The following is a 15,726-nucleotide window of genomic DNA, read 5'->3' on the forward strand; positions in this document are numbered from 1 at the left end:
TCCTCTGCTGCCTTCACTACTTCATCCCTCAGAGCTACCCATTCTTCTTCTACTGTATTTCTTTCCCCCATTCCTGTCAATTGTTCCCTTATGCTCTCCCTGAAACTCTCTACAACCTCTGGTTCTCTCAGTTTATCCAGGTCCCATCTCCTTAAATTCCCACCTTTTTGCAGTTTCTTCAGTTTCAATCTGCAGTTCATAACCAATAGATTGTGATCAGAATCCACATCTGCCCCTGGAAATGTCTTACAATTTAAAACCTGGTTCCTAAATCTCTGTCTTACCATTATATAATCTATCTGATACCTTTTAGTATCTCCAGGATTCTTCCAGGTATACAACCTTCTTTTATGATTCTTGAACCAAGTGTTAACTATGATTAAGTTATGCTCTGTGCAAAATTCTACAAGGCGGCTTCCTCTTTCATTTCTTCCCCCCAATCCATATTCACCTACTATGTTTCCTTCTCTCCCTTTTCCTACTGACGAATTCCAGTCACCCATGACTATTAGATTTTCGTCTCCCTTCACTACCTGAATAATTGCTTTTATCTCGTCATACATTTCATCAATTTCTTCATCATCTGCAGAGCTAGTTGGCATATAAACTTGTACTACTGTAGTAGGCATGGGCTTTGTGCCTATCTTGGCCACAATAATGCGTTCACTATGCTGTTTGTAGTAGCTAACCCGCACTCCTATTTTTTTATTCATTATTAAACCTACTCCTGCATTACCCCTATTTGATTTTGTATTTATAACCCTGTAATCACCTGACCAAAAGTCTTGTTCCTCCTGCCACCGAACTTCACTAATTCCCACTATATCTAACTTTAACCTATCCATTTCCCTTTTTAAATTTTCTAACCTACCTGCCCGATTAAGGGATCCGACATTCCACGCTCCGATCCGTAGAATGCCAGTTTTCTTTCTCCTGATAACGACGTCCTCTTGAGAAGTCCCCGCCCGGAGATCCGAATGGGGGACTATTTTACCTCCGGAATATTTTACCCAAGAGGACGCCATCATCATTTAATCATACGGTAAAGCTGCATGTCCTCGGTAAAAATTACGGCTGTAGTTTCCCCTTGCTTTCAGCCGTTCGCAGTACCAGCACAGCAAGGCCGTTTTGGTTAATGTTACAAGGCCAGATCAGTCAATCATCCAGACTGTTGCCCCTGCAACTACTGAAAACACTGCTGCCCCTCTTCAGGAACCACAAGTTTGTCTGGCCTCTCAACAGATACCCCTCCGTTGTGGTTGCACCTACGGTACGGCCATCTGTATCGCTGAGGCACGCAAGCCTCCCCACCAACGGCAAGGTCCATGGTTCATGGGGGAAGACAAAAGGCATATGCGTAACTTTGGACAGGAAGACTATAAAAGAATTGGAGAGGAAGAAAAATTAAGGGTCAGGAGCAACAAAACGAATGTAAGGTTGCAAGATGATCATCTGCAGAAGTGACTGGAAATGGATATCACAATGGATATTCACAATGGAAATGAGAGATCACTGGTAACTATGGTGGAAAGAGCAGATTGGTAAAAACAACCCATCAAATTCCTGGACTTGCAAGAGAAATGCCCAGCAGCAAGATACATGAAAAGGAAGAGGCATCACTATACACATTTTCATTTATTTGAGGAAACATCTCAAAAGATCTACAGGCAGTAATAATGATTGCATTCTTACAGGAGTAGCTTTTTTATCCATCCATATTATAAAATCAACCTAGAGGAATAGGTGGAAGCAACAGAATACACAAGTGATAGAGTGATGAGGATTCGGTTGAGGACAAGGAATATAGTGAAGGACTTCATCCAAGTATATGTACCACAAACAAGAAATAAAGAAGATAACATTGAGGTATTAGATAGTAATTACAGATGTGGAAGCAATAGTAATGGCTGACCTCAATGCGCAGGTAGGCAAAGAAAGGCTAGGGAAGGAGGAGATAATTGGCCCATATGGATATGGGAGGAAGGAGAGAAACTGGTTGATTTCTGTGAAAGAAACAGGCTGATTGTGGGCAACAAATGGTTCCGTAAAAAGAATGGCCAAAGATAACGAGATATGGATGGGGTGATAGACGGACGAAGACGGTCATCGATTACTTTCTGTTGGAAAAGAAAAATAAGAGACAGTTGATGGATGTACCTGCAATCCCAGGGCAGGCTTTTGATGGAGACCATCGAGTGGTGGTGGCAAAGATGAGATTCAAAAAATTGAAAGACATAAAGAAAGAAAGGGAAAGGAAAATAAAAGTGTGGAAACTAAAGGATGGCATGGTACAAGAAAAATTGAAGGAGTTACTTAAGCGTAAAATCCCTAACTCCGAGTATGACAATGTGGAAGAGGAATGGGGTAAGTTCAAAGAAGTGTTTGTAAGCTCTGCTGAGAAGACCTGTGGCAGACTGTCCGGAAGGGTAAAGGAAAAGGAGACACTATGGTGGCATGAGAGGTTGAAAGAGGCAGTAAAAGAAAAGAAGAAAGCCTGGAATGAATGGAACAGAGACTGAACAGCTGAAAGTAAAAGGAAATTCCAGGATAGTGAAAATAAGTGTAAGAAAATGGTAGCAGAAGAAATGAAGAAAAGCTAAGAGAAATTCACCCGAGAGTTGGAAAAAGATGTTACTAGTGGTATGAGGATGATATATGAAATTACAATGAGTATGAGAAACGAAAAAACATACACAAAGCTAGTGAAAGGGGAAAGCGAAGAGCTAATAATGCAACCAGACGAGATAAGGGAAAGATGGAAAGAGTACTTTGATAAATTACTAAATATGAAGAATGGCAATGGCAATGGAAAGGGAATAAAAGTACGGCAGGGGGGAAGGTGTCTGGAAGACTAGGAGAGTATAACAATATTAGAAGTGGAACTAGCTCCGAGAAGAATGAAAACAAGAAAGGCACCTGGGATAGACGAAATTACTGTAGAGATATTAAAGGCAGCTGGACCAGTTGGGCTACAGTGGCTATATAGACTAATAAGATGCACTTGGACCCAAGAATGTGTACCTGAAGAATGGGGAAAGGGAATAATAATCCCAGAGAAGGGTGACAGGAAAGTATGTGACAACTATTGAGGGATCACACTCATATCCCAAGTAGCAAAAATAGTGGAGAGGATACTGGAAAGAAGAGAGAGAGAAAAAGTGGAAGAGCAGTTAGAAGAGAAGCGGTATGGCTTTCATCATGGTACATCAACAGTGGACCCAATCTTTAGTATGAGACAGTTGATGGATAGACACTGGGAGTATGGGAAAGATCTGGTGATGACATTTCTTGACCTAGTGAAAGCATATGACAGTGTTCCCACAGAAAAGGTATGGACAACCTTGAAGAAAAAGGGAGTTGGAAAGCAAACACTTGAAGTCATCCAGGTAATGTATGAAAAAAGCTCTAGTTGTGTGCAGACACCAGCTGGAAGAATTGAATGGTTTAAGAATGTTATGGGACTAAGACAAGTAAGTGTGATATCACTACTACTATTTATAATGGTGATGGATGAAATAGTCAAAGAGACGAAAGAAGACCTTAAAGGAAGGGAAATGAAGCTGTTACTATTTGTGGATGATATTGTAGTATGGGGAACAAGCAGTACAGAGGTACAAAAACAAATAGACATCCTAAATGATAAGGTCGAGAAATATGGAATGAAATTTAGTGTGGAGAAAAGTAAGACCATGGTGGTAACCAGAGGGGATAAAGAGGGCAAGGGACAAATACATATTAAGGGATGGGATATTGAAATAGTGGATGACCTTAAATATTTGGGAAGTGTATTAATGGGGAATGCTCGTTTGGAGACAGAAATTAGCAATAGAACAGAGTAGTACATTTTACCAGTGTGTGAGGGGCTTGATGTGGGGAAGGGAAGTGCCAATGAGGTGCAAGCTGGTGCTATACAAGACTTACTTCACACCCATACTAATTTACAGCTCAGAGATTTGGACTACGACTAGAAGAGAGTGAAATGAAGTTTCTGAGAAGTATAGTAGGGAAGATGAGGAGAGACAGAGTGAAAAATGAAGATGTTAGTAAGGAAACTGGAGTGGAGAAGTTCACTGAAAAAATTGAAAAGAATAGATTAAAATGGTTTGGGCATGTGAAGAAGATGGGAGAGGAAAGGATACCAAGAAAAATGATGGGAGTTCAAGATTGAGGGCAAAAGGCCAAGAGGAAGACTGAGAAAAAGATAGACTGATACAATAAAGATGAGTTTTAGGAGGAGAAACCTGCTATGGAACCAAATTGTGGAAGAAGAATGGTGAAAAGACAGAGTAAAGAGGCAAAGTCCCATTGATACCCTAACCCGACCAGATGTTGGATACAGGGGAAACGATGATGATGATGATTATTATTATTATAAAATCAAACATTAATTATTTTCACTGGTATATAGCCCTTGTGGTCATCATTTCTCCTTATGTAAACCACTTTCAGTCTTTGTTGTCATATATCTTGTCCAAAATGGCATACGTTTTCAACCCTATGTGCTCGTTTGTTCATTTATTTATCTGTACCACCTACTATTCACCAAATCTTCACCTTATATCTACTGCCGATTTTCATGCTTGTAGAAAGGTCCAGTCTTCTTTATGAATTTTCCTGTAACACTTTGTTTATAGATCCCTTTTGAAAATATAACTGTGTGGATAAAAAAAATTACTTACCAAGTAGCAACAGAAGGAAACAAATGTAAAAGTTAAGGACATGTGCACATTTCTTAACATCTGTGCATTTTCTTCTGACGCCACTTGATGAGGAGATTCCTTATCCACCCAATTATATGAGGGTGGTTTGAAAAGTTCTCGGAACGGAATAGAGAAAAAGTACTTACATCACTGAAACGTTTTTTTTTATTATTATTATTATTTTTCAATGTAGTCTCATTGTAAATTAATACACTTGGTCCAACGATGTTCCAGTGCCCTGATCCCATCTCGACCACGAGTTTCCCCCAGGCCTGTAAAATAGTTGTCAACTCCAGCTTTCCATTTTCCATTTGAAGTGAATCTTCGCCTACTAAGAAAAATTTTCAGTTTTTGGAAGAGATGGAAGTCTGATGGGAGTGGCAACAATTCATACCTTAGTTTGTGTAATTTTGTCATGGTGACGGCATGATTGCAGGCACGCATTGTCTTGATGGAAGACGACTTTCTTCCTGGCTAAACCTGGCCTTTTTTCGTATATCTTTTGTTGCAGTTTGTCCAGGAGGTTAGCATAGTATTCTCCAGTAACTGTTTGCCCACTGGGGAGATAATCTACAAACAACAATCCCAGTCACATCACAGAACACCAATTCCATGACCTTCCCCGCCAAAGGAATTTCTTTGCTTTCTTTGGTGGCGGAGCATCAGTATGTTTCCACTGCTCTGACTGTTATTTTGTCTCTGGGTTATAGTAGTGCAACCAAGTTTCACCTGTGGTCACAAACTGGTGCAAAAAATCTTGTTCATTTCTCCTAAAATGGGCCAAACATTGTTCCGATACGTCCATTCTCATGCCTTTTTGATCCAGCATCAAGAGTCGCGGCACCCATCTTGCAGATAATTTTTTCATTTCTAATTGTTCAGTTAAAATGTGATACACCCTTTCAGATAACGTTTGGCAAGTGTGAGCAATTTCACGCACTTTCAATCGGGGATCCTCCATGACCATTTTGTGCACTTTTGCAATGATTTATGAAGTAGTGACACATCTTGGCCGACCACTGCGCAGATCATCACCTGATCTCTCCTGACCGAATTTAGATTCTTTTGTCCACTTGACAATGGTTCAATTTGAAGGAACAGAGTCGCCCAGTGTATTCTGGAGATCAGCATGAATGTCCCTTGCTTTCATACCTTTCTTTACAAAGTACTTAATCACTGCACGAATCTTGATTTTTTACATCTTCGTAAATCACTATGTGGGAACAACAACAGAGCCACATCACCGCCACAGCTCTCTTCCAAGAGCATTGACATGGCACATGTTTACAGGCAACATGTCCAATGAATATCACGTTAACAACTCATTGCACTAGCGCTGACCTCTCATGGCGATTATGAGAACTTTTCAAACCACCCTTGTATGTTGTTTATGGTCCACTATACAATGCAGGGCTGCTTCATTTTCTGACCACCTTTCAGCTACTCGTATGCCAAACTTCTACCACTTTCCTTTCTTTCCAACCACTTACCTTGCTTTTATGCGATTCTTTCATGTTTTTGTGCTTTTGTTTTACGCCAAACCACACTGACTGACTATTACTGCCATTTCCTGCATTAGCTTATTTTCCAAATACAGGACATTTCGTTTTCTCCAAGACTTCCTTGCTCTGTTTCCATGTCTTTTTCACAAATTTTCAAATCGTGATTTACTGTCATAATTTTTTCTCACTTTACCATATTGTCCAGTTTTCTCACAAGAAACTCTCGCCTCTTCACACCAACCCATTACTTACTCTTAGCTCTTATCTCTTCACAATTTTCATTTGAATTTTCATCTTTTCCCTTCTTTGTCTTCCCCTTTCCTTCTCTTCTGTCTCTCATTTTCCTTCTCTCTGCTTTTTTTCTTCACCACTCTACCCCCCTCTTAATACTTCAAACACTCCTCTTGTGTCACGAATGTCATTAAATATTTCACACTGTCTAAACTGAGGTCCCACATTCTGTTCCTTGAAACTCACCTGTTCCTGGAACCTTGCCTGTTCCTGGAAGTTACCCCCACAACCCTAACTTCCTGATTCTGGACTCTCTTACACTTACCAAACTAATAATCTCTGATCTATAATACACCTCTTCTGCCATTTTCCATTTCATCAGACTTCTCTCCTTTTAAAATTCAGCAGTTATCTGCCCCTCACATATACTTGGACGGTATCATTTGCAAAGGAAACTACAGACTACTACAACAGCCCAGACTTTACCTCAAAAAGCTGTCCTACCTTCTCCTAAACTACTTCAATAGTGGCGTTTTCATTCCTGTTCCAATCCAGCTCCAAAAAAAGACACATCGTCGAACACCACTCTTCTCCTGCAAACCAACCTCAGCTAACTGCCGTAAATTTATTATCTTCTATGGTCTCAGAATGCCTTTTCAGTAACTATTCCTTCTTGAGTCGCTTTTACCTTTTTATTTTTTTTAATGTTTATTTTCTGATATCCCCCCCCCCCCCCCCCCCGGGCACCTTCTACCCTATACAATGCTTTCCATTCTTATGACAACTTCACAACATTTTTTCAGTAATCTCTGTCTTGCTTATTACCCTGCCTTCCACCTTTAAGTTCCCAGGTTTTCAAATTTCACCCAGTGTGTATGCATACAATGAATTTTTCCAGAAAACTCGGAACCTTTTCCTTTCGCGGTCAAGGTCCTGAGTATGAGTCTCAGTCCGGCACACAGTTTTAATCCGCCAGGAAGTTTCATATCAGCACACACTCCGCTGCAGAGTGAAAATCTCTTTCTGGAAACATCCCCCAGGCTGTGGCTAAGCCATATATCCGCAATATGTTTTTCTTCCAGGAGTGCTAGTTGCGCATGGTTTGCAGAAGAGCTTCTGTGAAATTTGGAAGGTAGGAGACGAGTTACTGGCAGAACTGAAGCTGTGAGGATGGGTCATAAGCAGCTCAGTTGGTAGAGCACTTGCCCGCGAAAGGCAAGCGAGTTCGAGTCTCAGTCTGGCACACAGTTTTAATCTGCCAGGAAGTTTCAATGATTTTTTTTTTCAGCTCCCATAAAAAATAAATCTTCCCTGACCAGGGGTTCGGGGCAACTTTTCTGTAACTCTTCCCATTTCCAAGACCTCATCAGTCCTATTTCTTCATTGATCTTCCTCTCCCTTCAGCCCTTCTGCCAGAATTAGGAACTACTGCTTGTGCTTTTCACATCTTTTATGTGGTTTCTCCTGCCAGCACTTTGTGAGTAGACTTTTTATCTATCCGTACTATACTTTTAGTCACTGATTGATTAATCTCATTTTTTACACATCTGTATTCCCTTCTTTCTGGTTCATATGCTACATTTTTATATATTCTCCTTTCATCATCTTAATTTGGCATCAGGCACATTAGCCAATGATTTCTAAAACTTGTTTGATCTTCTGCTGCCAAGGCTATTTCTTTCATGAAACTTTCTCATTCATGTTATGTTATATTCATTTCCCCCGTTTCAGTAAATTGCTGCCTAATGTTGCCTTTGAAACTATTAACAACCATTGGTTCTCTAAACTTACCCACACTGCAGCTCTCTTAATTTCCTAACTTCCTACAGGTTCTTCATTTTTAATGTGCAAGTCACAACCAATAAATTATGTTTAGATCCCACATCTCAAGTGTTGGCTTCCATCTCTACCAACTCAAATATTTCAGAATTTTACCAGAATGAAGGTTGTAAATGTTCCAGGTCAGTGTTGGAAGCAGTGCAACAGGGGGTGTGGACCAACTTAAAAAAAAAAAAATGTACTCTGCATATTGCGATTTGGTAATTGCCCTATACCATATGATTGATTTGAAAAACTCAGACTACTCTTCTGAATTACTGCAACTTCTTATGTACACAATACATAGCAATGAACAACGCCAGTTAGTAATGAAATCATGCTAATGGCAAATTGGTGCCACATCAAAGTGTTGTCTCTTTTCTGCTAGAAATGCTGAAAAATAGAACTCTTCACACAATAAATATTCATAAAAGCATATAAGAAAGAAAAACACATAAGTAACTCTAAATAAGCTCATGTACTCCTTGTGAACCCCTCATAGCATCCAGACTACATCCTCCAAAAACCCCTAACAACACTCCACGAAATCTAGAGCCGAAACTCCAGAAATATAGAGCCGAAACAACCCCAGAACACTGCTGTTAACCTCTCCCCCCAAAACAGAAGTTTCAGTCCTAGACAAAGGCCGATTCACAGGTTTAACCGTCTTCCACTCCTTGCAGTGGAAACACTTCTTTGCCTCCAACCTCTCCAACCAAAACCAATATAATCCCGACATCAAACCCTGATTGTCCCACTTCATACCACCACCCAACTATGACCTTCTGCACACTCCCACCTGAACATCCACTGGTCACCTTCCAGAAATTCCTAACTTCCAACATGGCCTCACCATCCTTCCCCAGGTCCCTCATTACGTAAAACCACCTTTCAACAGAATAAAGGACTGCCCTCCACGACCTAAAAATGGATGCTGATCTGATCATCCTCCTGGCAGACAAATGTTCCACCACTGTTGTGATGAACCAGAGTGACTACCTAGCAGAGGACCTGCACAAGTAGTCCGGCACCACCATCTACAATATCTGCCAAAGTGACCCCATCCTAAAGGCCAACATAACCTCTAATCCCTGCTGAAATCCTTAGTCCCCTCCCAGACCTCTCCCCTGAATCCCCCTCCTTACTCACCTCAACAACAGCCCCCACACCCACCTTCTACACACTCCCCAAAACCCACAAACCTAACAATCTTGGGCACCCCATTGTGGCTGGTTACAGAGCCTCACTGAAAGAATCTCAGCTCTTGTTGAAGAACATCTCCAACCAATTGTCCAAAACCCAGCCTCCCACATAAGACAAACCAACCACTTCCTGCACCAGCTCTCCATCATCCCTACACCCCTAACTTCCAGATCCCTACTCGTCACTGTTCACGCAACCTCCCTATATACCAACATCCTCATGCCCATGACCTCACCACAATTGAACTCAACCTCTCCCAATGCTCTGCAGATTCTAAACCCACCACTTAATTCCACAAACACCTAACCAACTACATCCTAACCCAAAACTACTTCACCTCTGAAGGGAAGGTGCACAGCCAGGGGCCCCGCATGGCACCATCCGATGCCACCCTCTTCATGGGCCATCTAGAGGGAACATTCCTAGCTTCCCAAAACCCGAAACCTCTAGTCTGGTTCAGGTTTACTGATCACATCTCTATAACCTGGACCCAAGGCCTGGACATCTTATCCTCATTCCTCCACAACATCAACACCTTCTCTCCTATCCACTTCATCTGGTCCTCCTCCACCCATCATGCCACCTTCCTAGATGTCAATCTCCTCTTCTCAGATGGCTCCATTCACACCTTGGTCTACATCAGATCCACTGATCGCCAACAGCACCTGCACTTTGACAGCTACCACCCCTTCCTCACTAAAAAAATCCCTCTCATACCACCTGGCCACCCATGTCAGACACATCTGCAGTGATGTTTCTTACCCAGTTGCTGAAGGCCTCACAAAGGCCTTCGCAGAGAGGCAATACCCTCCAGACCTAATTCACAAACAGATCTCCCATACCGTATCTACACACACACACACACACACACACACACACACACACACACACACACACACCTGATTCTCACATCAATCAAAAGAAGCAACCACAAAGAAGTACACCCTTGTCACCACATCTCTAGTCAGGGCTTTGATTATTTATCATCATACCCTGAAGTGAGGGGTATCCTACCCAAGATACTTCCAACACCTCCCAAAGTAGTGTTCCTCTGTCCACACAACCTCCACAACATCCTAGTCCACTTGTATGCCACTCCCACCTCCAATACCATGTCACAGGGATCATACGCCTGGGAAAGACCCAGATGCAAGACCTGCCCAATCCACCCCAAGCACCACCTGCTCCAGTCCCATCACAGTCTTATCCTACCACATCAGAGACAGGGCCACCTGTGCAAGCGGCCGTGTTATACGAGGTGGAATCCAAAATTTTCGGGACTGGTGCTGCCATCTGGAAAGTAGTAGTAGATCTGCATATCTGAAGTGGCAGTGTACGGAGTGTCAGTCAGCTGGGAGGACGTGTTGCATGTCCACAGCGATTTCCGTAATACTCTGTGTTTGGTGTGTGGAAATTACATGAAGGATCTACAAACAGAACTGTGTGTGTGTATCTAATTCTGTATGAATCTTGGGAAAAGTGCTACAGAGACCCTTTCAATGATTCAACAAGTGTTTAGGAGACAGAGCATGAGCTGTACGCGTGTGTTTGAGTGACATGCTCGGTTCAAGGCCAGCTGTACAGACATCGAAGGTGATGCTCACACTGAAAGGCCCGTTAGCCACACAACACCAGACACTGCTGCCAAACTTCAACAATTGGCTCGTGCGGATCGACGTCGAACCGTTCAAGACCTTGCGGATGAAGTGGGTATTGGTTATGGGACATGTCAATGTATGTTGACCGATGAATTGGGCATGCATTGTGTCGCCGCAAAATCTGTGCCAAGGATCTTGACTGTCGATCAGAAGGCACAGCGCATTGAAGTGTGCACGGATCTTTGTCAGACCGCATCTGATGATCCAACCTTCTTGTCATGGGTTATCACCGGCGACAAGAGATGGATTTATGGTTATGACCCAGAGACAAAGCAACAATCGTTCCAGTGGGAGAGTCCGGGCTCTCCAAGACCCAAAAAAGCAAGAAAGGTGAGGAGCAAAGTGAAGAGCATGATCATCGTGTGGCGACGACTGCCTGAACTTTGGCATCAAGGGAACTGGCTGCTGCATCACGACAACACGCCCTGTCACACATCTTTGCTCATCAGGATCTTTTTGACAAAAAACAATATGGCGGTTGTACCCCACCCACAGTACTTGCCAGATTTGGCACCTTGCAACTTTGCACTATTCCCAAAACTGAAACTCAAGTTGAAAGGCCGTCAGTTCAACACACTAGAGAGGACTCAAGAAGCATCGCTGGCAGTGATAAACACCCTCATAGAACAGGACTTCCAGAAAACGTTTGACCAGCGGCAGAAGCGCTGGGACCGGTGTGTAATGTGCGAACAGGAACTACTTCGAGGTTGATGGTGACCATTAGCCCAAAGGTAAGGTTTTCAACATAAGGCAGCACCAGTCCCGAAAATTTTGGATAGCTCCTCATATACCAGCTCTGCTGCAACCACTGCACTGTGTTTAAATTGGTATGACAACCAACCAGCCATCAACTAGAATGAATGGCCACCGCCAAATTGTTGCCAAAAACAAGGTGGACCACCCAGTGGCACAACACACAAGATTTCAATGTCTGCTTCACAACCTGTGCCATCTGGATCCTCCCCACCACCATCAGCTTTTCTAAGCTAAGCAGATAGGAGCTATCCTTACAGCACATCCCTTCGCTCCTGTAAACCTTATGGCATCAACCTACAGTAACTCACTGCGCCCTAACCCCCGACACGCCCTAGTGTATGAAATCGCATGTCCAGTCATCTGCCAACTACCCCTCTAACTGCATCCCTAGCTGGCCTCAGGTGGCTCCCCACTCTCCCACAAACCACTAGATGCTTCCCCCCCAATGCCCTCCCTGCCCCCCTACACCTCTCTCCATCCCCCAACCCACCCCACCACAGTGCACTCACTCTGTGCCAGGTAAGAGCTGGCAGTTGACTGAGCACAACGTAGGGAGACAGGCATTTGCATGGGAGTGAGTGTATGTGTTTGTGTGCATGTTTTTCCTATGAGTTTCCACAAGGAAATGTGTTCCAAAAGTTTGCCAAGCTCTGTACCTTTTGTTTGTGTACCTATTGACAATGCAGCACTTCTGCCTTTTGGTCAGTCATCTCCTTCATTCCTAAATAATTCTTAATTCTCAACCAGAACTTCCTGTACATTATTATACTATAATTCAGTAAGGCATAGTGATGTATTCATTCATAGGCTGGTTTACTACATACTCAGAAAACAAAATAATTAAGATCTACAAAATATTTTGGCAGCTTATGATTAGCAAACTGTAAACAGTAGCTTTTCAGCTTTTTAAAATTGTTGAAATGTAAAAAGTCTTTTTCTGTAAGTTTTTAGTAAATCCTTAACATTTGCAAGCAATCTGTTGTAGTCTTCAGCCATGTGTAGAAGTGAAGCTGTAAGGAGAAGTTACATGTCATGCCTGAATAGCTAACTTGGTAACAGCATTGCCCATGAAAAGCAATGTTCTGGGCATGAGGCCCAGCCCAACAAAAGGTTTTAATCCATCAGGAAGTTTCTAAACACTGCACTCACTGGTGCAGATTAGAAAAATTTGTTCTGGAAGTTTGCCTTTTATTTACATAATGTTTAGAAAAATTTTATTCACACACAATTCTCCACTTGAAAAATGATTAAAAACTGAAATGCTGATGCTCAAACTAAATTTTTAATAAATAAAAGTTATCCTGCTGTGACTCTTCAAATAATTTTCCTGGCTTCTACAGTCATCTGCTGCTCATTTTGAGTCACAATCAAACATGATGAAATACAACTGTTGCCATTTACCATGCACTGGCTTAATTAGTCTCTGCATTACTACTAACCATTTCTTACAAGTTCAAAAGGAAATTAATGCTGTCCAGCATTGTACAGGGTCATATATTCAACAAATAATTGCATACTATAACATTAAGAAGAGAATCAAGTGTGTAGAGGCCAACTGGTTGAATTTTAGACACAAATATACATAGCCTCCTTGCCATGCAGCACTTCTCCACACCTTAAAAGGCTTAAACCTAACTTTGCACAAAGCACAACCCTCTTGAAACTAATACCTTTCTTCTATTCTCCCTCCTTGAACCATACCAATACTTCTTTCTTCTTAATTGTAACTGTATTCTATCCTAATACTATAATTATTGTGAATTATTTACTTTTACATACAACACTTTTACATTTCTCTACTCTTCTCTCCTTTATCTTTTCACTATCTTTCAATGGTAAAACTTAAATTACATTAGTGTAAGTTAATCGTATTCTGAAGCTAAATTAGAAAAACTAATGTTTTTATTAATACTGATGTGACATTTTTGTCTCTAAAAGTAATTCAAATACAATAAAAATAGTAATAATACCTTTCTCACTTATCAAGTGCAGTTGCAGTGAATGAACAAAACCAAGTGGCATGTGAACAATGACTCTTTAAAACATCTAGTCCACATATTCATTGCTTCTACAATGAATCGAGTAACTTAATTTATGGCAAGGCTTAACAAACATACTGCTGTAATCTCAACTACAATAGTTCAAGTTCTCTGCTAAATTATCAGCTGAATGTTAATAAATCTGATAATGAAGATCTTAACAGAGCATACCTTTTGCTTTATATGCCAGCAGTGGGCCATCATCCGAAATTTTGACATTAGTGCCTTTGGTATTTCCAATAATAACAACAGTTCCATTATTGGTGCGTTTACAAGCTGTTGAGCCATCACAAGTTGAATTCTTTAATGTTGCACATATATTCAGATAAAATAATCCACCATCAGGTGAATGGACAGAATAATACTGAGGATGACGGAGTGGACGTAGATCAACAACTCCAGAGTTCTCTCCTTCGGTCTGTAGCAGACATCGTTCAACTAGCAGTGCATCTGGACCTTGTAAAGGACAAGCTATTTTTGTAGGCCAGATTACAGTGAACCTACAATCGTTCAACCGGGCCATGACTGGACCATCATACTGGAACAAACAGGTTAATTTAAAATTAATACAGAGCATGGAGGGAAAGAAGATAGGTCATCTGTTATAGTACAATTCCCCCTCCCCCTCTGCCGATCTCTATATGCATGCCCACTTGCAAATGTTCAGCAGTAAGAACAAGCTATGTCATCAAAAAGTTAACGGGTCTTAATGCTTCAGACAAGAATTTCATATTTCCCTTCACTAGATGATGATCACATCTAAATTCTGTAGCACTACCAACCAACACTCAGGCTAAACAATTTTTTATACGTCTTCTTGAGTTACTGTCTGTATGGCATTTCATTTATATTATGTGTTATGCAGTGGAATCTTAAATACAGCAAAAGAGAATGTATTGAGCAATGCTGTAAATTACAATTTCCTACTTGAGTATCAATGTTATCCTGCTTATACTGATATGACATGAAAAAATTCTTTCATAAACAAAAACAATGTGTTAGTGAAAATGTAACAGATTGTGTTTCACATGATAAAGTTAGTGACAGTGTTTCCCTAAATATCAGGCCAAGAAATGAGCTATCACATTCAGGGAATGAACATAGTATCAATGGGTAAATGTTTCTTAGTTTACTTGTCATGTGAGATTTTTTCATATAATCAAGCATTCAATGCTTTCCTCTGTCACCATAATTAGGAGTTAAATGTCGTATTAACGCATTACCATCATTAGGAGTTAATTGTCATACGAATAGATCATGATGGCAGAATTCCTGAAAGTGGATGCATGGGATAAGATTTTCATTTCATCAAACTCAATTATATGTTTGTTTGTTGGGCTGTGTTTTGTAATGGCAGATCTGTCAAAATCTTGATATTTAGTGTGAAGTTTGTGCTCTGTGCAGCATCTTAAAAATGTATGTATAGAGTATCCAATGTAATTGCAACTGCTTCGCAAGTAATTTTGTATATTCCATGAACACTTGAGATCAAAACTGTCTTATACTCAGTGCAGCATCTCTCTAACTTAATTGGGTGTCAGAAAATGGATTGACTACCTTGGCTGCACAGAACTCTCCCCATTTTATTTGATGTAACTCCCATAACAGGAAGGTGTGCTGTGGCTTAGCATCTTGTGACAATTGAATACATCAGTGTTTTCGTTTCTTAGAGATGACTGACTTAAATATTTATAGCCCCCTGTTGTACATATCTGATCCTGAAACCCCAGAATCCTGTCCAACAGTCTTCCCTGGACAGGGTTCTGGATGACTTTTCTGTAACTCTTTCCATTCCCTAAGCATCACCAGTCCTTTTTCT

The 15,726-nt window shown here is 41.2% G+C and overlaps 1 protein-coding gene across 3 annotated transcripts in view; it reads right to left on the reverse strand.

The window, feature by feature from the left end:
• LOC126254123 (cation-independent mannose-6-phosphate receptor) overlaps window positions 1–15,726 on the reverse strand; it is a 633,915-nt gene that overhangs the window by 587,455 nt on the left and 30,734 nt on the right. For all 3 annotated transcript variants that reach the window (XM_049955284.1, XM_049955287.1, XM_049955285.1), the window contains one exon: window positions 14,079–14,445. In XM_049955284.1, the coding sequence (XP_049811241.1) occupies window positions 14,079–14,445 (367 nt within the window). The remainder of the gene's footprint in view (window positions 1–14,078; window positions 14,446–15,726) is intronic.

Source organism: Schistocerca nitens, chromosome 1 (assembly GCF_023898315.1).
Source record: "Schistocerca nitens isolate TAMUIC-IGC-003100 chromosome 1, iqSchNite1.1, whole genome shotgun sequence".
In the NCBI taxonomy this organism is placed as follows: Eukaryota; Metazoa; Arthropoda; class Insecta; order Orthoptera; family Acrididae; genus Schistocerca; species Schistocerca nitens.